The sequence below is a fragment of the Ursus arctos genome, unplaced genomic scaffold (genome assembly GCF_023065955.2).
Source record: "Ursus arctos isolate Adak ecotype North America unplaced genomic scaffold, UrsArc2.0 scaffold_3, whole genome shotgun sequence".
In the NCBI taxonomy this organism is placed as follows: domain Eukaryota; kingdom Metazoa; phylum Chordata; class Mammalia; order Carnivora; family Ursidae; genus Ursus; species Ursus arctos.
In genome coordinates, this window is record NW_026622985.1 from 5898042 (window position 1) to 5922923 (window position 24882).

Consider the following 24882-nt stretch of genomic DNA (forward strand, 5'->3'; position numbering starts at 1 on the left):
CTGCGGTAAGGTTGTGTGTGTGTGTGTGTGTGTGTGTGTGTGTGTGTGTGTGTGTTTGTGTGTGTGTGTTTAAAGGTGCAGCACACCGCGGTGACTGGCAGGAAGGTCCCACCTTCTTCCATCTCAGACCTTGGCCAGCATCTGCATGAGGATCCATTTTGGACAACCACTGGTTATTTGCAAATGCTTTGTCGCAGAGATAATTGAGGTAAAGACACAGTAAATATGAAACCATGTGCAGTCCTGAAATGAAGGATTACAACCTGGTGGAAGACAGCCCAGTGCAGGGAGAGGGCGTGCCTGGCTGGTTTGGGAAAACAGTGGTGTCTGGAAAGCACCAGGTGTGGGGGCAGGAGGCACAGGTTCATGGTCAGCTTCCACTGCACTGGGCTGTGTCACCTGGGCAGGCACCTCTCCACCTCTGAGCCTGTTTCCCTGCTGGTAAAACCAGGGGCTGGGCCAGGTGAGAGGCACTACCGAAGACCCCAGGTCCGTAGCTCCAACAGCTGGTCTATGACAAAAGAAAACCCACTTCCAGCATTTCCTTAGGACAGAGCAGAATTGTATGCCTTTGGGTCCTGACTTTGCACAGATAACGCTGTTCCCTATCATTCCCACACCTAGGTGCTTTGCACCAATGATTCAAGAACGCAAAACATTTTGAAACTACATGGGATCGCAGATAATTACTAAAAGAAAACAGACTTCTTGTCAAACTTGTTCATTAAGTTCTTGCAAGGAATATAGCTCTTACATTCAAGAGAAGGATAAAAAATCAGATTTGGGGGGAAAGAGGGCTTCCTTATGTTAGTTTTTGCCTTTTTTTTTTTTTGCTTGACACAGATTCTAAATGAGTGACTCTGTATTCTTTTTTTTCAGTTCCTGAGTAGTACCCTGATTCAGTAAACAGTATATGTTGAAAGGATAAAAAAGCCATTTTTTCCTGAGCTCTAGGATTTCCTCTTGAACCCAATGGATATTGTAGATTCACTTAGTAAGGAACTACAATGTAAACTGCTTAATATTTTGAATTCCTTAGCTGTAAATGTTTTGTGATAACTGGGCACTCCTACAAATTAGAAAATATTTTAATTTTAATAAGAAAACACTGTTTTTAGGGATCTATTCTACATAAATGCATTACTGTGCAAAGATATATGTGGGGGGCCCTCGGGTGGCTCGGTAGTTAAGCATCTGCTTCTCAGGTCATGATCTCACGGTCCTGGGATCGAGCCCCGCATCAGGCTCCCTGCTCAGGGGGGAGTCTGCTTCTCCCTCTCCCACTCCCCCTGCTTGTGTTCCTTCTCTTGCTGTGTCTCTTTCTGTCAAATAAACAAATAAAGTCTTTAAAAAAAAGAGATATATGTAGAGGTATTTATTGTTACATTGTTTCACTAGGAAAAATGTGTACTAAGTCCCTGGCCTTTGTAAACTATAATATAGCCTTGTTTGAATATCAGGCAACCATTAAAAAGATTTTAATAATCTTGCATAGTGTCAGGGAGAATGTGCATTGTGTATTTCAACTTTATACACACATCCCAAATGCACACACACACACAACAATACACACAGACCTATACTTTGCAGACACTCATGTGTTTCTGTGGGGGGAGAGTAAAAAATATATCGAGCTTTTAATTTGGGGGTTGAAAATGGAAGAGGCATTTTACTTTCTGCACTTTAAAAATATTTGAATAATTTTTACAGTGAAAACATTTGGAAAATGAAAAAAAAAAAGATGTCTGATGAGCCTTAACACTAGCGTCAAAGAAGAGTATAAACATTAAGAACAAATACTCATTCTGCTGCAAATTTATATAAAATTTCCCCCCAAAATGAGTTTGCAACATGCTTAAGAATGTTCATGTGTTTTGACTCCATAATTCACTTCAAGGAGTCTCCGTTAAGTAAATAATCCCAGATCATAAAAAAGAGTCACATAAAAAAGTGCTTGGTAACATTATTTATCATAACAAAAAAATGCAAAGAATTTGCACATATCACCTAGTCAAGTGAACTAGTCAATGACCAACACATCTACACAAATAAAAATTCTAAGGAGTGCATAATAAATGCACCCGTGATGCTGTTGTAATGTTAATGTGGTAAAAATTTTAAATGTAGTATGACCCTGGTTAATAAATAAACAAAAGCAAGACTAAAAGCACTTGTGACAGATGGTACTATGTCAAAATCTTAAAAATGATTATGTGTTTGTGTGAGAGTGTGGTTATATTTTTTATTGTGACCAATTTCTCTATACTTTTTTCCCATAACGATCAGATTCTGTTCTACAATAATTTTTCAAGCTCTTTTTTAAACAATTAGTACAATCACCAGCAATTTGAAAAACCCCGGCCACATCAGGTGACTTGGTAGCCAGAAAACAAAATCTGAAATTAAGGAGGGCGATTTGAAAGACCGTCACTCTTTTGGGAGATTGGTGATCCAATCTTGAGCGCCCGAAATCTGGCTTCTGTTGACAGAGTGGGGAGCCGCGTGGCTCACCCCCCACAATGAAGTCTCATGAATTATGGGGAGAATCCTGAAGATAATATCATGAAGACATCTTCCTTTAAGAAAGTTTAAGATGAGGAAATAAGGGAGGAGTCGTATTTGCTTTGGGATAGGATGGCACTCTATATTCTGAACTTGGCACAAAGGTTGTGAGTTCATGTGTTTCTGGGTTTGGGATTTTATGCAAATGGCACCATATGAGGCTGTCTTTTAGCTCAATGAGGTTTTGTAAAAACAACAAAGTATTTTGTTTAGAGATCTGTGTGTATGTAGGAAAACTATCAAACAAAGCAAGTGAAGGATAAGCAGGCAGTCTGATGGTGACGACTTCTGGCTGGGAAGGGGACCCAGGTGATGAAGTTGGGAGGCATACACAACTGGCTTAAAAGATATTAGTAAAATACTATCTCTTTAGGCAGGAAAACACATGCATTTATGTGTTATTTTTCTTTATATGTTACATAGGACACTGAATATTTATGTATCTATCAACATTTCATAATAAGAGTGGGAAGAATTTCTTTGTGTTAAAGGTTAAGATTACATAAAAAACTGAAAGCTGATGGAAAGAAGAAACTTTGCGAGCTTGGTGGCCCTCTAGTGCCCAAATTGCACTAGTACAATTAATGTCTTCCATCCTTTTCTGAGATCCGCTCATACTTTCACTTCCTTAAAAACAGAAATCAGCAACAAGACCAGGGAGAGCAGCATGGTGCCAAAGTTATTCAGGTTAGATGGTATGTTTTATATCAAATTCTGAAAACGCTGCCAGGCTGCTCTTCACTCTTTCTGAGAATGACCCAGGAGAATATGTTTCAATTCTTTGACAAGAATATTCCAGAAAATGTTTCAAAATTTAAAAATACATTTCAAAAGAAAAACTATTAAATTTTTTACCTGTAGGATACTTTTAAATTGGTTTCATCCTCACATCCTTCTTTTAAAGGCTTTAGAATTACTACGTTTAATGGCACTAATTTCCTTGCAAAATTTGAGGAAGAATCACACCAACGGATCCTTCCTCAAGACTCAGCTCAAACGTCACATGCAGCCTTCGGGTCCCACAGGTGAAAGGGATCTCTCTGTGCACCTGAGCTTCGAAAAAAAAAAAGCTAACTTTTTCGGGGACTTACTTCATACTGCTTTTTATCGTGATTACTTGTGTATAGCGCTATACACCCCTCAGATTCTGAAGGTACGCCAGGGCAAAATCTCTGTCTTTTTTATCTTTATGTTACCACAGTTCTTAACATGGTACCTGGAGCATTTCATAGGCTCTTCTGTCTTTTACTCTGGGAGCCTAGCCAGAGATTTAAGTGAGATAAGTTACATAACTATATTTTAAAACCGAAGTTAGATTTGAAACACATTTTCTAATTTGGCCAAGAAGTCAAAAGAATTAATAGGATAGATAACACAGGGAAATGTGAGATTATTGTAGGATACAGCATTGCATCTAAACTGCAAGAGAGAAATGTAACTTGTTTGTCTCATGGGCACAACTGATGTTAAAAAAAAAAAAAGGAATCAAGTAACATTGAAAATACTGTCGTGATTTGGCCTTCCATGAAATGTGCAAGTTTGTCAGTCATCAGAGAAACTGATGGGATAATATCCATGACATTCAGCGACTCAGTGGCATAATGAAAAGAGCACAGGATTTCAACTTCCAGCAATGTCTGGTGAATCCTAGGGAAGTGACTTCTGAGCCCTAGTATTCCCACTGGTGGAAGCAAAAATATACATATTATACATAAACATGCCATATATATTTATATAGCTCAATATATTATATGTTAAATATATTATGTTTATATATGTTATATATTGTGTATATTATATAATATTATATATTACATATCTTTAAATATTATATTATAAATTATAAGTTATATACTATAACTTTTATTATATTATGTATTTATATTATGTATATTTTATATATAATGCATTATAAGTTATATGTTATATAAACATATAGAATATATTGCATATTATTGTATATATTATTTGTATATTATAAAATATGTGATATATTTATATTATATATTATATAAGATTATACAAATGTATAAGTACACATAAGTGTGTACATATAAGATTATACAAGTGTATAAATACATAAGTATATTATTATATAATTTTATAATATAAATACATTTTTATATAGTTTATGTGAATATATATATATATATATATATATATATATATATTCAACGTGGAATATAAAATATATCACATGAATGTATATCCAGGCGCCCAGGTGAGTGAGTGCACAAAACTGTGATCTTATTTGTGACGAGTGTTTTCAGGCAGCTGGTGTCTTTTTTCTTAAGCGATGTCCGTGGCAGCCATCTTAAATTTCTCACTTATGATAAAGCTCATTGCCACGTGCCATCATTAATGGTAACATAAGGGGAGTAATTACGAGTGGAACTCACCGACTTGTGTTTGTATAGAGCATTTTAGAGCTCCGAGGCTTGGCGACGGATGTGATGTCTCCGAAGGGGTTGTCGACGTCATCTGCATTTGTGGACTGCACGTAACCACTGTTTGCGTAACGAGAAAAGAAAACGCGGGTTTCTTTATAAGAAAAATGGAAGCAAAGATCAACAGGGTTCTAACACCCATAAAATAGATCAAAAACTGAAAAACCAAAATAAATTAATAATAATAATAATAATCACAACCATGATGATGGAACAATTTACCTTAAAAAAATAAAGGCAAGAGAAGTTCCCATTTTCAGAGTAACAGTTGCCAGGCCTTTATGATCTTCAATTTGGGCCAGAATGGGAGTGGCAGGTGGGTTGTGGTTTTGTGCCAGGATTCAGGCTGTTTCTGCAGCCCTAGGTTAGCTCCTTCACTGGAGAGGGGATCAAGCCTGGGGCAGGACAGAGACTAGAATCTGCCAGAACCACTAGGGCACCTGCTGGGGGCGGGAACCTGGCTGGGGAGATTGGTCACCTCCTTCATGGATCAGCAATGAGGGAGGGGGAAAGCAGAGATGAAAGACCAATCTTTGTGGATTCACTTTGTTCCACAGTACTATGATCTGAATATTTATGTTCCTCCCATATTCATATGTTGAAATTCTAATGCCCAAAGGTGGTGGTGGAGGGAGGTGGAGGGAGCAGGAGGTGGGGGGAGCTTGGGTCATGAGGGTGGAGCCCTCCTGAGCGGGATTAGTGTTCTAAGAGAAGATCCACAGAGCTCTCTTGCCCCTTCCACCCTGGGAGGGCACGTGGAGAAGTCTGGGACTCAGGAAAGAGTCCTCTCCCCACCACGCTGGCACCCAGATCTTGGGCTTCCAGACCCCAGAACTGTTAGAAAGAAATGTCTGTTGTTCATAAGCCACCCAGTTGGTGACATTTTGGTACAGCATGCCCGACACACTCAAACACGGGGTTATTCCTCAACCCAAAGCAGAGAGGACCCCCACACAGTGGGCGATGCAGGTCTTTGCCAACTATGGAAAACCAAATTTAAATCTAGAAAAGCAAGAAGAGACATTTTCTGGACTTCAGTGTTAGTAAGCACATCGTATCTTCTGCATCGATTATCAAAGTCTTTCTGGTTGACAACACCCAATATTAGTAGCACCCAGCGTATTTTATTTCGTAAAATAACCAATTTGGGGAGACAGAAAAATACCACTCCCCCTTTCTTTCTCTTATCAAAATCGTTAACAGATGTGTGATGGAAGTCCTGACATTAAGCAGGCTCTGTGCTGGCAAAACATTAGAAATCTGTTCGAAAGTGTAAGTTGTCTTAAACAGTGAATTACAAACATGAGTGAGCCGAAAGCAACTACAATTTAGATGTAAATCTAGTAATTTTTTAAGACATTAGGAAACACTCTCACTTACGTATAAAGAGGAATGTATTTGCTTCTGGAACTTGGACTCACGCTTAGAAAAAAGAGAAAATAGGGACAATGGGGTTATTGACATTAACTTAATAAGCATCAAATTATTTCAGTGTTTCTCTTATTAAAAGAAAAGAAAAGTATTCAGAGATACCTCATAGGAATTAACCTCTAAGAGTTTGTAATTTTAAACAGAGGCAATTTAAAGATACAGTTTTAAGCGAAAATCAAAAACAGAACAAATTGACTCCAACTCTCAACGAGTCTTGGTTTGCTCTCTGTAGCCCAATTTAGAGCCTCTCCTCTTGGCTTTCCCTACTGCTGTACGCTTCCTTCAGGACTGGACGGGCAATATTTGGCAAAGCTGGGCCCCCAATTTTCTTAGACACATGGAATTTTCATGTTGAGTGGCTCCTACTGACCGTCCAGTCTAACTCTCCCTGGTAGAGATGAAGCCGCCAGGCACGAAGTTCAGTGACTCACAGGAGATCACAGTTATTTTAGCATCCCAAGGAGCACCAGGTTTATTTCATATTTTCCCTGATCCAGCCCCAGGGTCAGCCATTTCTCCAGGGGTCTCAAAATTTCGTTTATTGGAGAGTGGTGATTAAAATCCAAGACCAGGGGGTGGCTGGGTGGCTCAGTTGGTTAAGCCTCTGCCTTCGGCTCAAGTCATGATCCCAGGGTCCTGGGATAGAGTCCTGCATCGGGCTCCCTGCTCTGTGGGGAGTCTACTTCTCCCTCTCCCTCTGCCCCTCTCCTCACTTGTGCTTTCTCCCCCCCCATAAATAAATAAAATCTTTTAAAAAATAAAAGCCAACATCTGGGTGCTAGATATGCTCGTGGCTGCTGGGATGGGTGTCCCTGCTCCTGGGTCCTCTGAATGGACAGAGCTAGGGACGGATGACTGTGTGAGAACCTGTCTAGACCCACATATTTATGTGTATTTCTGTATCTGCTATCTGTATATATATGACAGTAAACTTGAGTTCATAGGATACCCCCCCCCCCGGATCAAATCCAGCGTCACATTTGGTTTTTTCATTGCTGAGTAGTTTGCCATTGCATGGGCATACTCTAGTGTGTTTATCCAGTGTGTATTTTCCCACTGGCCTGTTGAAAGATATCTTGGTGGTTTCTAGGTTTGGGCTTTATGAGTTGAGCTGCATAGACATTCAAGTACAGGTTTTAGGGAGGGCTCCTGGGAGCAACATTTGCACAGAAGGCGGCCGGGTGAGTGGCACTCTCAAAAGTTTGGAGACATGGCAATACTGACTAAGACATATAGCTTTTCTTTCATCAAATGATTTCCTATTTAAAAAATGCAGTGGGGGCACCTGGGTGGCTCAGTCGGTTAAACGTCTGACTCTTGATTTCAGCTCAGGCTGTGATCTCAGGGTCGTGGGATCAAGTCCCACGTCAGGCTCTGCCCTCAGCACGGAATCTGCTTGAGAGTCTCTCTCTCCTTCTCCCTCTGCCCCTCCCCTCTTCCCTCTCCTAAAAAAAATCAAAATTAAAAATTAAAAAAAATTAAAAAGATAATGGATTCATATAAACTGGAATACAAATTTTATCATCTTGGTGAACTATTTGCTATTTCATCACATGATATATAAGTAAAAAATGCTAATAAAATGTTTTCATTAGTACTCACATAATGTAAGAGTTGGCACTGATGATTCATATCTTTATTTTTTAAGAGATATTTGAATATGACCACCAACAGTTTCAGCTTGCTGTGTTTATGAGCCTTATATTTTGTGAGTGTCTTAATCTTTTAAAAAAGTACTACCATTCAACTTATACATTGGAATCTATTTTTTATATTGGGATGTTTTACACATTTGGCAAAACATATTTTAAATAATCTTTATCAAAAATTTTACACGTTATTTTTAAAATACAGCTTGATAAAATCTAAGTTTGCTGACCCGACAACATTCTTCTCAGTATTTTCACTGTTTGCAACACTAGATGCAGCAGTTAAACGTGATTATGATTTTGCATATTTTCGCTTCATTATTCTCTTTTCTTTTACTGATATAAAAATTCACTTCTAAAGGGCAATATATGCTGGCTTTATTGAAGTGGTACAAAGATTTGAAAAATGTTGTCTTTGATATTCTTTTCTATAACTGAAATTTATCAAGAACTCTCATTAATTTTACCAACTACGGTTAAAAATCTCCTGGACTTAGCAATTAATTGTGGATTGGGTAAATATAAGGGTAAATGTGCAAGATTAACCTTCCCATTGAGGTGATGATAGAATTTCTAGGAAAGAAAAGATTGAAAAATGTCACTGTGGACATTTTTTTTTTGCATTATCTGTCTATCTTACACTATTTTTTATAAACATCTGCAGTATTTTTTGCAAAATACACAGATCTGTTTAGAGTTCCATATGATTCATTCTTATATTCTCTGTTCTATTTAATTTTAAAAAATGGTGGTTGTGACTCAAAACCAGTGGGTTGCAACTAGCAGGCTACACTTCACTCATTACACTACTCGGTAGAGACTACTCATTAAACTGCACTAGGGTAATTATTCAGCCATGTGGAGAAATGGATCCCTCATTCACACCCTAAACCAGAGCTGATTTCATGTGGTTTAAAGAGATAAATGTGAAAAGCAAACTGTTTTTTTAGAAAAAAGTAGAGAAGAACAATGCATTACTTCTAGGTATGGAAAGATCTATTAAAAACTCCATAAAAATAATGACATGGAAGAAAATATTGATGAATTCAGTTATATTAAAATTCAAAACTTCAGTTCAACAAAGAGCAGTATAAAACAGAATAGTCACAGACTAAAAGGAGATACTTTGATGCATATTACCAATAAATAATTTTTTCCAGAATAGTAAACATAAAAATTTATACAAATTAATACGTAAAAGACAAGGAATCCAGCTGCAATGGGAGCAAAATATGTGAACAGGTGAGTTACAGATGTGAACACCCAAGTAAGTCATAACCTACAGAAAATGATTATCGGCTATCAGGTAAATGTAAGTGAAAACGATAATGAAACACAATTTCATGCTCATCAGATTAGAATTTTTTAAAAACTGAAATTCCAAATGCTGGCCATGATGTGCAGTAGTGGGAACTCAGGCATTGCCAACGGTTTAGCCCATGGATACAACTCTGGAGAAGAATGTTTTGACACCTGCAATATAAAGACGTGTATTCTCTTGATGCAGCAGTTGTAGACATATATATATATATATGTATATATATATATATACATATATATATATATATACATATATATATAATCTAGAAATATTTTTGTGCTTGGGTACATGAAGAAAGGGGGACATTGTTTCCAACTGCAATAAAATCATAAAATTAGTTGAATTAGAAGAACGGATATATCCATACAACGCAAGACTGTCCAGCAAGGAAAGTGAGCATCTAGAGATCTAAATGCCACCTTGTGTAAATCTCACAAACACAACATTGAACAAAAATGTTCAGATTGTATATATATATATATATATATATATATATATGTATGCATGATGTCACTCTTACTGAGTTTAAAACATCAAACACAATGGCATATCTTGGTTAAAAAGAACACATGTGTTTTAAAGGATTACAGGAATGTATGGAATACGAAACATCATATCCAGAATGATAGTGATCCCTAAGGAAGAACAGAGAGGCTCTCCATCGTGTTGGTAAAACTCTATTTCTCAAACTGGGAAGTGGATACACAGATTGCGTCACATTCTTATTTGTATGTTTTGTATATATTAAATACTCAAAGATAAGTTTAAAGCATAAAAACAGATGATATAACCCGGATTGTGGGTTGTAGTGAGAACAAAAAATAGGAAGAAATAGTGACATTTTCAAAGACAGAAACATGAGTTTTTTTTTTTTAGACTAAATGCACAAAATTACTTATATGGAAGGATTAATAATAAAACCATAGCTTCTAGCGTAACATAACTGCCTGATACAGAAGTTGATGGAAAAGTTACAATCCCTTGAAGTCCATGGATTTCACAACATTATAATTCTTCATATCAACATATTCATAAAGCACTCCTTATTTTTAAATGATTTTTAGAGAGAAGGGGGAGGGGCAGAGGGAAAGAGAGAAACTCACACAGGCTCCATGCTCAGCAGGAGCCTGACTTAGGGCTCAATATCAGGACCCTGAGATCAAGACCTGTGCCAAAATCAAGAGTCAGATGCTTAACTGACTGAGCCACCCAGATGCCCCATTCATAGTCTAAATTGTAAGGATAAATTAAGAGAAAACAAGAGAAAGCAGGCAACACAGAGCAAGTGAACGGAACTTGGGTTCTCTTTCCCATCACGGGGATGGGAAGTCTGAGGTCTCTGGAGTGTTCTCCGGAGGATATGTCCCTCATCTCCTCTATAAGGCATGGACGGGAGCACCAGACATACCAATGAGAGATCTGTGATAGTGAAAAATTTACTGATAAGAACACAAGGCGATAAAACTTACAAAGTAATTGGCTTGACCGGTGTCAAGAAAGATCTTGTTTGAAATCTGTCCCAGAGTCCACCAACCATCTAAAATCAGCAGCAAAATGAACGATATATTTAATGAACAAGTCACTGTCAGTTCTTGTGTTAAGCTCCGGTGCTCTTAACTGCTCCCACTGCATCGTAAGCTAGCCCCAGTCTCCCAACGGAAAGCACTCCCCAGGCCTCCTTAGCAGCTCAGGGCTTTGCCCCAGAGCCCCTCCTGGTCTCTGCTCTGCTCTCAGACCCGTAGTTTCCATTTGCTTTTGCACAGCTAGAATCTGCCTCATCACCCACCTCCTTTGCACTGAAGGTCTGATTTTGGTTTTCATCCCAGAGCCTATACTCACTTGGCTCCGTTTTGGTTCACGTTCTGTAGGCCCAGGCTGGTCTCCCCTTTCCAGCCCTGCCCAGACCCTGAGTTTTGAACCTTATCTTGCCGGGAAGGACTTTGGGTTCTGGCATAATTAGATGACAAAGAGAATGTTTAAAAATGACCAAATTTCAAAAGGATGTAAACATAGTTTCAAGTAGTTGAGAGATCCTTAAAAACAGCTGTAAGAATCCAGGCACATTTTCTGTCCTCCGACTGAGTTAGTTTCTATGTGCAAATCCTATGCAGAGACTTCATATTATAACCACGTTTTTCTTCTCTTGCTGTCATTTTGCTCTGTAAAAGCTGATGAAGTTTTTCAAGATAATGTGGACTTCTTACCCTGTGGTTCTGAACCTCTTAGGAGTCTGTGTTTAGCACCGTATTTATATGTAATTATTTTCCTCTTTATTGCTATGTGTTTTACACAGGAAAGAGCTTCGTTATGAGAGGTGGTCCCTGGGCTTATCAGACTTCTAAGGGATGAGGAACAGAGCAAAAGGATGAGAGAGTCAATGCAGGTAGGAGGTGCTTCACAAGCAAAGAGCCAGGGATGGGCTGGCAAAAGTGGGGTCCAACATAAGACCCAAAGGATTCACAGGCCTTACCTGGAAAAAATGGAACGCTAAAGGGAGTGGAACACTGTATGTTTGGAGGGTGGGGCTGGAGGGGCAAGAGGAACACAAAGAGGAGGAGTAATGGGCAAATAACAGAACTGGGGACATGTCCTGTCAAAGCACATGGATTTCACTTTCTAAAAAGCGATGGGTTTTAATCAGTGGAGTTATATGAAGCGATTCACACTTTAGGAAAAGTACCCTAGCTGTGGTGTGGATACAGTAATTCATGTGCTGAATTCTTGATGTTCAGAAATGAAAACATACGGGCGCCTGGGGGGCTCAGTCGGTTAATCATCTGACTCTTGATTTGGGCTCTGGTCATGATCTCAGGGTCGTGAGATCAAGCCCCACACGTTGGGCTCTGTGCTTAGCGTAGAGCCTGCTTAAGATTCTCTCTTTCTCCCTCTGCCCCTCCCCGCCCTCTCTCTCAAAATAAAATAAAATTAAATTAAATTAAATATAAATATAGGGGCGCCTGGGTGGCACAGCAGTTGAGCGTCTGCCTTCGGCTCAGGGCGTGATCCCAGCGTTGTGGGATCTAGCCCCACATCAGGCTCCTCCGCTATGAGCCTGCTTCTTCCTCTCCCACTCCCCCTGCTTGTGTTCCCTCTCTCGCTGGCTGTCTCTATCTGTGTTAAATAAATAAATAAAATCTTTAAAAAAAAATATATATATATATATAAATAAAAAACGAAAACAGACATCTCTGGAGACATCTATGTTTTGCTTTGCTAGATAATAAGAGCTCTATGATTCATGGGTTTTCCCATTCTGTCTCAGAGTGCAGAGGTGAGGTTCACTTTTAAGAACTGTTCTCAACCCAGGTTCTCTGATAGAATCATAACTATTTCTCCATCCCTTTGTTCTCCTTGTATAGTTTTAAAATAAACACAGTCATTGCAAATGACTTTTGACATAGAGGTAGTCTTTAAATGAAATTTTAAAAAGTCCAATACAGGTAACATCGAAGTATTTGAGGTCATTGATGATTTTTATGATTCTGGCACTTCCAATTCCATAAATGTATATATTTACATGTTCTTTTCATATTTTTTACAATAAAATGAGTATTCAAGTTTTGGGCTTCAGTTTAGCAATAAATGCATTGTTGCAAAAATGCAACTTTATATACAGGAAAAGGCATTATGTGCACGTAACTGAGGTCCCTAATCACTGACCTGGGTTACTGCTGGGGCCCCTTCATATCTTTTCAGTGTGAAACACTGTGAAATGAGGTCAGCAGCTTTTTCCACTGTTGTTTCTTCTGGATCGAGTTTTGGTGGTAGCATCTTGTCCCAAGGAACAACTTCATAAGCTCTGTGAAATTATTAAATAAGGACATTTTATGAACAATGCATGTTCAAATGGTATGAGTATCATACACTGTGGCAGGCAAAATTCTAAGGTGTCCCCCAGGACTCCTGCCCCCTGGTGTACATACCATATATAACCACCTCCCCTCTGGTGTGGGCAGAGCGAATGAGTATAACAAGATACCACCCCTGTGATACTTTGTATGGCAACTTTATATCACCAAGGGATTGTGCCTATATAATCAAGGTCCCTAATCAGTTGAATTTGAGTTAATCGAAAGGTGGATTCTCCTAAGTAGGTCTGACCCAAACAGGTGAACCCTAAAAACAGACAAACACACCATAGACACTCTTCAGCTAGCCTTAAAGAAACACCTCATGAGGGGCGCCTGGGTGGTTCGGTCGGTTAAGTGTCCAACTCTTGATTTAGGCACAGGTCATGATCCCAGGGTCCTGGGATCGAGTCCCACGTTGGTCTCAGTGCTCAGTGGAGAGTTTGCTTCTCTCTTTCCCTCTGCCCCTCCCCCCTGTTCATGCTCTCTGTCTTTTTCTCAAATAAATAAGTAAAACCTTAGAAAGAAGAAAGAAAGAAAGAAAGAAAGAAAGAAAGAAAGAAAGAAAGAAAGAAAGAAAGAAAGAAGAAAGGAAAGGAAAGGAAAGGAAAGGAAAGGAAAGGAAAGGAAAGGAAAGGAAAAGAAAGGAAAAGAAAAAGAAACACCCCAGGAGCCCAGCAGTGGAATGAACCGAATTCTACCAACAGATTGTTCCTGGAGGACAAGGACCCAGCCCCAGCTGACACTCTGATTCCAGCCTGAGAAATTCTGAGGATGAACCCAGTTGGGGCATGCCTGGACTTCTGACTGCAGTCATGTGGTTTAAAGCTGATAAACTGTGGTCATCTGTTGCATGGCAGTAGAAATCCAATGCATTGAATTATATGCATCTTACAGTCCACACAAAAAATGTATTTGACCTTAGCAGCAGAGCAGAAAGACCATTCATTAACTTACAAATAAACAAACTCTGGCTTAGAGAATGAAATTTGTTTGCTTAAGGTCACTCAGCTACTGATGGTCGAAGTCAGGATGCAAATGCAGATTCTCTGCCCCTGAAGAGTGAGCCACATTCCCACTGCCCCACACCACTTATCCTGATCATCGAAGTCTGGAGCGTGGTAGCAGGAGTCCAGCCATCTTAACAAAGGCAAGTACTATATACATAGGATTTGGATCTAAAGGTACTGTCTTGGATTTCAAGTTTTGAAAGTTCTGTTGTTTTGGACAGTCACACATGACAGATGCAGCTAGACTCCAATTTGATCCTGAAGGATAACCAAAGAGCCCTCATTCCGGTGGCCGCACCCTGACAGGATAGGTGGCCAGCCCCGGTGCCCAGCATCCTGCCCCTCCCCCTCCCAGGCTTGGTGCAAAAGCTGAATGCTCCACGCCACCCCGCCACCCCGTCGGCCAGGCTTCCCCCTCCAAATAATCCCACTCCTCTCAGTTTGCAAACAAATAATTACCAGCGACCCTCATTCTCTCAACAAATATCTATCTAGCGATTACTATATTTCAAGCACTGTGCTAGGGGCTTGGGATAAAAGCCTGGATAACAAACAACAAAAAAATTACATTTACCACATAGGAATTATGTGAGGATTCATTAAATTAATATTTGTGGACTTAAAAGAGCACAGTGATGGCTCCACAGTGTGTTCACTGTTGTGTATATGTTTTCACGTCACTCATTTTGAAATTATTGTGTCCTAAAGAAAAGCTAAATCTTATGAAATATTTTTAACTGTAGCAAAAGCTTAAATGATGTATTTTTTTTTCTTTTTCTTTTTTTAAGATTTTAGTTACTTATTTGTCACAGAGAGAGAGCACAAGCTGGAGGAGCGGCACAGGGAGAAGCAGGCTCGCCGATGAGCAGAGAGCCCGATGCTATACTTGATCCTAGGACCCTGGGATTATGACCTGAGATGCAGGCAGATGCTTAACCAACTGAGCCACCGAGGGGTACTGAAAATGGTGCATTTTTCAGACATAATACCTGAATGGCATTGTCGTAAGAAACTCACCTGAGTTGAATTAAATCTTGCAAGGTGCATCTCTGTTTGAGCCTCTGATGCACTTGATGAATATTTAATGGAATTTTCCATGAAGGTTACACAAATTGTTTTTTACCCTAAGAAAACTTTTATATGATATGATTTAAATGAGACTATCGAATAGTATGATTTCATATGTTGTTTTGTCAAAAATCCCTATCTTCTGAGCAAAGCATCACGAATTTAACCAAATCATTAACTGTTTCCAAGATGACCACCGGAATTTTTTCTGAGACACACCAAGATAAAAATACAATAGGGAATGAAATCAAAAGCCAGAGAGGAAATTAGAGTCCATTTTGTTAAAATCATTCATTTTTAAGATGAGAAAGGTGAGAATTGGGGGTCTCACCACCTGCCCCTAGACTGCAGATGCTTTCCATAGAGTTCTTTTCTCAACTTGCTCTAAGAATCTGAAACCCAGCTCCATACCATGTATTTCTTCCTTCCTTCCTTTTTTTTTTAATGTAAATGAAGTTTGTTTTGCTTTTTAAGTAGGGCTCTTGAAGCATTGCAGCTTGGTAAATAGTGTAAATTAGTACAGTCTTTTGTTTTTTCATGAGTTGCTAAGAAGATGCAGCCTATTCTAACGGTATAAATATTATCACCACTTCACTTGGAGTTAATGAAGGCTCACACAGGAGCAAAATGCTTCCTAAGGAAAACAAGAAGCTGTTGCCAACACACCAACCAAAAGAACTGTGTAAAAATGATTGTCGCTATACTTTTGTAGTCGTTTTACAATGGCGAGGTAAGGCACACGATCTTGCAACAAACTTGCCATCCAGACTTGTAATGCCTGTGGTCTACACAGAGGGTTCCATCCAAGGGGCATGAACTTCAGACAACGAAGCACCATAACTCTAATAATGCACTTTGTTGACTGGTTATCTTTCTTCTGAAATATGGGTTAGAACAAAAATAATCCCTCATTAAAAATTGCACCGTTTACAGAAAAAAACTGTGATTTTGCCTTAGAATCTACAAGCATATGTTGAAATGGAATTTGCCGCCCCCCCACCCCCCGGCTCAGCCACAAAATGGGCAAGAAGTACAATTCTCTAGAACGCCTTCATTTTCGGGGTGCCTGGGTGGCTCTCCATTAAGCGTCTGTCTTCGGCTCCAGTCATGATCCCAGGGCCCTGGGATGGAGCCCCTGTGTTGAGCTCCCTGCTCAGTGGGGAGTCTGCTTCTCTGTCTCCCTCTGCCCCTCCCCACCGCTCCTGCTCTCTCTCTCCAATAAATAAATAACATCTTTTAAAAAATGCCTTTATTTTCAACTTCCTGCAAACTGAGTACAGATGATTAAAAGCAAAGCTTACAGAATAGCAGAATATTTCAGAGAACATTTCTTATACACAAAACACATAAGAGAATGAGCCTCTAGGTGACATTTTCGTTAACAAATTGGCCTCATTTGGGTCCACAAGCATCCCGATGCTGATTTCTTCTGCTAAGGAGACTTGCAGAGGAAAAGAGGTGGGGGGAGAGAAAGCATGACTTCTGATTTTAATCATACATTTCACATACATTCTTTATATATTTATAAACCTTCTGGGAAAATATCTACTCTTAAGTATATTTCATGAAACTGGTGGTGGGTGTGCCATCAATACAAAAAACCGTGAAGCTGAAATGTGAGGCACATCTGCTGGGTTCAGCATATGGGAGGGAAGGACATTGGGGGGAATGAAGTGCTTTGTGGTGCCCGCACATATTGTCACTTCCTTGTGCTCACGGTAGCCAGCCCTCAGCCCCCACTTCTCCACTCTTGTTGCTTAACTGACTTTAAAGCCCACTTGGGCAACGGCAATCATCTCTTCCCTGGGCTCATCGTCCTTGACCATTTGCAGTTTCACTCCCTCTTCCCCGAACACCCTTAGCGTGCCTGCAAATTCATGTTTGTTGCTAAACCGTGATCTCCACACTTTCTTCTCTAGCTCAGACCCCTCTTCCAAACCCCAGACCCATTTGTATTTATTAGTCATTTATGGTCTACAGCATTGAGGAAATCTCTGAAATTTGAGAGACACTTGGGAGTATTCTGTAGTTTGATTTCCTTATAACAAGGTCATTGGTCACGTTCAGTAGCAAATCTCTTATGGATGACCACTAAGCCAGAACTACACCCTGTAGCCACACTTGATGTAGCCACTTGGATGTGTAATGAACATCTTTATACTCAGCAGGTCTAAAATGGACTTCTGACTTTTCCCTCCAAACTCTCTCCCATGCTTTCACCGTGTCAAAGTAATGACAACCTCAGGCCATCCAGCTGCTTAGCCCGAAGCCTTGGATTGTTCTTGACTCCTACTTCCTTAAGACTCATTACCTCCAATTTGGAAATTATGTTGGCTCTGCTTTCAAAATATATCCAGAAGCCAATCGTGGCTGACACCTTCCTTCCAGCCTCCAGCAAACCATCCTTACCTGACCTCTATTGATGCCAGCGGTACCCTCCCAGCTGGCCTCCCCCTCTGCTTCATCTAGTTGGCTGGGAACACAGAGGCCACCATGTTGCTTTCTGCAAGCCTGATCTTGCCACTTGTCTACCAGACCTTCACTTCCCTCAGAGAAGAAGCCCTGGTGTTTACAGTTGCCTAATGTGCCCCTGGACATCTGGTTCCAGACACTCCCTGATTTTTCCCATCTTCTCTTCCTAATTCCCCTCTTGTACTCTGCTCTAGACACCCTGGCCCCTTGGTCGTCCCTGACCCTATGCACACTTCTGACATAGGTCTTCTGCATAGCTCTGCATTCCCTCTGCCTGGAAAATGGTCGCTCCAGAGATCCACAAGTCACTCCTGTATGACTTCCAAGCTTCTCTCAAATCCCATCACTGGAGGAGCCTGCCCCCCCAAGACTTCCTTTACTACTGAAGCCCCCTACCCTTACACAGGATGCTCCTGGTGCTCTCATCGCATTCTACCTTTTCTCTTTTATATTTCCAAAGGCTCATCTCCTTCTAAGATACGAGCTATTTACGTGTTGTGCTTATCGTCCATCTCCCTTTAGAATGAGAGCTCTTTGAGAGCGGAGATCTTTGTCTGCCTTATTCCCTGATGAACCTTATAGCCTAGGGCACAGACACGCAGCGAGAGCTGAATATGGTTTTTGACTGAGTAAATGAACTCCTTCAGGCTTTCTCTGTCTTTGTTTTCTGCAATCTATACTCTTATCTCCTCCTCTCTCTGATCATTTCCTTTCTGCTTTGGTTTTATTCTTCTATTAAACATAGATTTCTTTTTAAGGCTCTCCCTTGACCTCTTTATTTTAGCCATCAATGTGAGTGAGTAAATAACTGTGTCTGATGTTCTCTTAATGTCTCGCTGAAGCCAGGATACTGTGGACACAAAGGGGATGTGTCATAAAAGATGACATAGAAATACTTTCTTATTTTTTTAGTTTTTATTATTTTTTTAAAGATTTATTTATTTATGTGGGGGGAGGGGCAGAGGGAGAAAAGGGAGAAGGAGAATCTCAAGCAGACTCCCTGCTGAGTGGGGGAGCTACGCACTGAGCTCAATCTCAGGACCCTGAGATCATGACCTGAGCCGAAATCAAGTTGGGGGCTTAACCGACTGAGCCACCCCGGCGCCCCTACAAGTACATTTTTAAATCAAAGTTCTACTGGAAAAAATGCTTACTTTTGAGTCGAGGACTTGTAAAATGAGTCCTTTGCACTGTATTTCCTGTTTGGTAGTAAAAGCGGTTCTCCATCCTCCTAGAAGGTGTAAATAATACGTTAAAGGAGATCAGATAGACATGGGAAGAGCTCATGCTTTCTACGCACGTGGTTTCTTGTTTTCTCTGTCCCTGCTTTTCTCCTGTCATAGCACTCTGTGGGGGGACCAGGTTTAAGCCTCCTCCACTTTCCTCAGTTGTCTTGGAAACTTACATTCCCTGTATAATCTCCCAGTGATTAAGTTAAAATTGACAAAATGCATATTCAAGTTAACGGAAAATCAATTCTTTAGGAAGGCTCTTGAATTTTAAATGTTGGCAAATGATGTTTTCAGCACCATAGAATTCAAACATCTTAAACCGTCTTGTCTGTCTTGTCTTCTAGAGATAGGACATTAGCTCTGCAATATTTCCCCCTTTCTTTCATCTTATTTCATTAAAATGACTTTATTATTATTATAACCATTGTCGTTACTATCTTTAAGGACTATTTATTTAATTTTCCACAATATTTTATCAGTGGATCTTTGCCTCTTTGCCTACTTTTGCTTCTTGTATCCTTTTTTTTTCTTTTTTTTACCCTGTATTCCTGGTTCCATTCTCTTTGGCCGAAGTTCTATTTTCAGTAATTTTTTCAAGGATATGAACTTCTTCTAGCTTGGTTTTTTAACTAACTCATCCTCATCTTTCAATACTGTTCCGGATGAATTCAGAATTCTAGTTTAATGGTTATGTTTATTTAGTAACATAAATATATCTCATTGACCTCTGGCTTGTTATCATTGCTTTGGAAGAAAACGGAGGATGATTGTCAGCAGGTATCCTGTGTGCCCCCCCCCCAACCCCATCCTCTGGTAATATTTAGGATATTTGTCTTGGTTTTCCTACAAAGGACATTTGTTTAGGAGAAGATCTATTTTTTCATCTGGCTTAAGACGTGTTATGTTTCTCTAATCTGAGAACGCATAACTTTCACTAATTTGGACAATTCTTCATTTTTCTTTCATTATTGTCAGTGCATTCACTTTATTCTCTTAATGAAGTTCCCTTGGACAAATACTAGACTTTCTTGTTCTGTCCACCAAGCATCCTAACTTTTGCATCTCTTCATCCTTAACTTCCATTCTGACACTATGCACTTTCCAGTTCACCACACTTCCTCCTTCCCATTTCTAGTCTCTGTTTAAACTTGGTTGTTATATATGTTTTAATTTCATCAAGACTACATCTAGTGAAATCACATGATGGTTCTGTTAGGAGGATGAATTATATACTTATTTCATTTTGAAGTGTTTTTCATTCTTGTATTGGTACAATAATTTTGACATTTTAGTAATTTTGATGTGGAAAATGAAATTCTGCCTTACAAGAAAGAGAAAACTCCTCAAGACCACTCCCTGGCATCTTTATTTACATACCAGAGCGGTCAGCCAGTGAAAATCCTGGGCCTTCTTTGTGGCTCATGGTCCAGTCATGATATTGATAAGAGAGGGTTTAGTTGTGTGTCTGCCAAGCTCTGCCTCAGTGAATTTTGGAATTCTTCTGGTTTTGCACAAGCTACTCTTGGTCTCCAAATGCAGTCATAACCTGCTCCTGCTGTGAGTTTGGCAGAAGACAGACTGGAGGGACCACTGCAGTAGCATCTCCATATTTCAACATCTCGTTCCAAATTCCATCGTTCATCATCACCAAAAGTACGACTGGCAGGTTCCGGCAGATAGTTCCCACTTCCACGCCAGAAAATCCAAATGCACTGTCTCCTTCCACACAGATGACCCACCGCCCCGAGTTTCTGTCTTTAGCTGCTATAGAGGCTGCACTGGCAAATCCCAAGCCAACTCCCATTGTTCCAGAAGTACCAGCGTCAAGCCCGTGACGAGGAAGTTCATGTGAGCACAGTGCGTCCAGTATCCATACGATTTGCTCCTTCTCTTACCGCAAAACTGTCTCTGGGTAGCTGTTCTTGAACATGGTCGAATGCTGTGCAATAATTCATAGGCGGGGATTTGGGGGAAGCTGATTGCTGGGCTATTTTGGCCCTTCAGAGATGATCTCCAAGATGGAGGAGGCACCCTCCAATACTTGTATACCAGAGTATACCAGAGAAGAGACGCAAGTTCCTTCCATCTTGAACTACCATGATTCCTCCCACGCAGCTTCCCCTTCGTTCTTCCTCTCAGAGTTTTCCACCACTTACTCTCTGGAGGACACTGCCATGCTGTTTTATCAAATTGTCCTAGAAGCTGTTTAGGGACGCATTTATGTCTCCTAGCAAGTCACAGCAGGCCTTACATTATTCCCCAATTCTGCACAGATATCAGTCATATGATTTCACTCATATGTGGAATTTAAGAAACAAAACAAACAAGCAAATGGGAAAACAAAAGAGACACAAACCAAGAAACAGACTCTTAACTATAGAGAACACACTGATGGTTATCAGTAGGATGAATTGTATTGAATGACTTTTCAAAATATTTTCACTCCCGGGATAAACCTCACTTGATCATAATATACCAGTCCTTCTTATAAATTACTGGTTTTGATTTACTAATGCTTTGTAATAATTTTTGTGTCTCTGGACAAGAAGAGTGTAATTTCTGTAATTTCTCCTTCTCCTTCTCCTTCTCCTTCTCCTTCTTGGTAATGTCTGTGTCTGGTTCAGGAATATTAGGTTAAGTTGGACTTCTAAAACTAGTCAGAAAGTGTTCCTTCTTCTATTTTCGGAAATAACTTATATTAGATTGATGTAATTTCTTCTAAGAATGTTTGACAAAATTCAGCAGTGAAATCATCTGATCCGAGTTTTCGGTTTGGGAAGATTTTTGACCAGAAAAATTAAATTTCTTTAATAAATAGGGGGCATTCATGTATTCTATTTCATTTAGTATCAATTCTAGTAAGTTGTACTTTTATAGGAATTTGTTCATTTAATTTAAGGTACTAAATGAACTTGCATACGGTAATTTATAATAGTTTCTTATTTGGCTTTTAGGATCAGAAGTAATAAACTCCTTAATTTTCTATATTGGTTATATGTGTTCTCTCTCTCTTTCTTGATCATACTAATAAAATATATATCACTTTCATTGATCTTTTTAAAGAAACAGCTTTGGCTTTAAGTTTTCTCTCTTGCGTATCTTTCTTCTTTTTCATTGATTTTGACTCTTGTTAATCCTCTTCCTTCGTTTTGTTTTACCAGTCTTCTAGTTTCTTAATCATTAAACTTTAATTTTTAGAACTTCCTTTTTCCCTAATATAAGCATAAAAGGCTATTTTTTTTCTTTTCAGCAGACTTTTAGCTGCATCATAAGAGATTTGATAGGTTATATTTTCATCATTGTTCAAGTTTTAACATTTTCTAATTTTTCTTATGATTTCTTCTTTGGCCCATGGATTATTTAGAAGTATGTTTTTTAATTTACAAGTATTTAATGTTTTTCTAAACAGATCATGGTAACTTATTTTTAACTTAACTCTGTGGAGGTTTAAGAACACAAGTAGAATTATTTCAATAAATTTAAATATATGAAGACTTGTTTTATGCTCTAGCATGATTATGGTGAATGTGTCATGTGCACTTTCTGTCCATTTACTTTCAGGCTATTTGCATCTTCATTTTGAAAGTGTATATCTTGTAAATCACAAATGTGTCTTGCTGTTTATCCATTCTGATAATCTCCACTTTCTGTTGAAATGTTTATTATATTACCATTTAATGTAAGAACTGATATATTAGGATTAGAAGTACCATTTTATTATAGTTGTCTGTTTGCCCCTATGTTTCTGCTCCTCTGTTCCCCTTTTCAGCCTTCTTTATTTAAATGAGTGGGGTTTTTTTAGAATTCCAATTATGTTATTAATTGGCTCTTGAATGATACCTCGTTATATTACATTTCAGTGTTGCTTTAGAGATTACATTAGATGTCTTTAACTTTCCACAGTTCACTTGGAGTTAACATTGTACCACTTCACGTAAAATGTACAAACATTACAACCACAAGTCCATTTGCCACACCTCATCATTCCTTATTCTATAGTTGTCACATGGGCTATATCTACATTCATAATATGCTTCAGAGAACAATGTTAAAAGAGTTATATGTACTTTAAAGAAGTTAAAAGGAAAAAATAATCTTAAATACCCAAGTTTTCTTGAAGTGAATATCCATTGGCAATTTTCTTACTTTGTTTTTCTTTTCTTGCAAATTTCTTTATATAGCCTTTTAATATATTCAACATAATCAGGCCCCCAGATATATCCATGTCCTAAACCCTGGAAACTGCATATGTTAGCTTATACGGAAAAGGGTAATTCAGGTGCAAATGGATTTAAAGATGCTAATCAAGTGACTTTAACATAGGAAAACTGTCCTAGACATTCAGATGGGCACGACATAATCCTAGGGTTCCTAAAAGTAGAAGACCGAAGCAGAAAAGTAGGTCAGAGTGATTCTATTTGTTGAGGGAAGAAGTCAACCTGACATTGCTGGCTTTGAAGATGAAGACAAAGCCCATGAGCCAAAGGATGCAGGTGGCAAGAAAATGGATTCTACTCAAGAGCCTCTAGAAGAAATGCCACCTTGCCAACACCTTGATTTTAACTCAGTGAGACCATTTTTGACTCTGACCTCCAGAATAATAAGATGATAAATTTGTACTAAGTCACTAAATCTATGTTAATTTCTTCTTTTTATTATTTTTTAAAAGATTTTTATTTATTTATTTATTTATTTATTTATTTATTTATTTATTTATTTATCAGAGAGAGAGAGAGCACAAGCAGGGGGAGTGGCAGAGGGAGAAGCAGACTCCTTGCTGAGCAGAGAGCCCCATGCGGGACTTGATCCCAGGACCCTGGGACCATGACCTGAGCTGAAGGCAGATGCTTAACTGACTGAGCCACCCAGGCATCCAAATTTATGTTAATTTCTTATAACAGCAGTAGAAGGCCAATATAGCCTTCATCTTTGAAGGTTTGAGTTTCTAGACGTAGTATTCTGGCATGACGTGTTTTTTCCATCAGACTGTAACTATGTCGTTCCCCTGCTCCTCTGTCTTCTCGTCCGATGAGAAGCCTGTGAAATTTCAACTTACCTTTCTCCTGCTGCTCTCAAAATTTTCTTCGTATCTTTTGCATCTGAATATCTGATGCCCAGGCTTTTTGAAAATATTTTATTCATTTGGAATTCAATAAGCCTCTAGAAAACTGTAAATGTATGTCTTTCACCAAATCTAGGGAAGTTTCAGTAATTATTTCTTCAAGTATTATTTTCTACTGCATTTTACTTCCCCTCTTATTGGACTATAATTAGTGTATTTAACACTTTCATATTGTTCCACGGGTCCCTGAGACTCTGTTCATTTATTTTTTATTCTTTTTTATCATCCTCTCCAAGTTCTACTTTTAAATCCTTGATACTTTCCTTGTCATATCTTTTCTGCTATTAAGTCCATATCATTTCTATTTTAAGATTTTGAAATTTTAGTTCTAAAATTTCCCTTTGGCTCTTTTTTACGCATTCTATTTCTTTGATGAAATATCCTGTCTTGTGATTATGAATATATTCTCCATTATGTCACTGATCACGGTTGCAACAGCTGTATTAAAATCCCTGTCTGGGGGCGCCTGGGTGGCACAGCGGTTAAGCGCCTGCCTTCGGCTCAGGGCGTGATCCCGGCGTTATGGGATCGAGCCCCACATCAGGCTCCTCTGCTGTGAGCCTGCTTCTTCCTCTCCCACTCCCCCTGCTTGTGTTCCCTCTCTCGCTGGCTATCTCTGTTAAATAAATAAATAAAATCTTTAATAAAAAAAAAATCCCTCTCTGATAATTCTAGCATCTAGCACGTTCCCATGTGAGCTTATCCCTTTTCCATGGTCTT

The 24882-nt window shown here is 39.1% G+C and overlaps 1 protein-coding gene and 1 pseudogene across 1 annotated transcript in view; both read right to left on the bottom strand.

The window, feature by feature from the left end:
- SPMIP7 (sperm microtubule inner protein 7) overlaps window positions 1-24882 on the bottom strand; it is a 71025-nt gene that overhangs the window by 19195 nt on the left and 26948 nt on the right. The window contains exons 4-8 of the mRNA XM_026501842.3: window positions 18963-19039; window positions 13071-13209; window positions 10880-10947; window positions 6390-6431; window positions 4962-5069 (exon numbers count right to left, since the gene is read on the bottom strand). Coding sequence (XP_026357627.1) covers window positions 4962-5069; window positions 6390-6431; window positions 10880-10947; window positions 13071-13209; window positions 18963-19039 — 434 coding nt within the window. The remainder of the gene's footprint in view (window positions 1-4961; window positions 5070-6389; window positions 6432-10879; window positions 10948-13070; window positions 13210-18962; window positions 19040-24882) is intronic.
- LOC113267195 (2-hydroxyacyl-CoA lyase 1-like) lies at window positions 20406-21324 on the bottom strand (annotated as a pseudogene).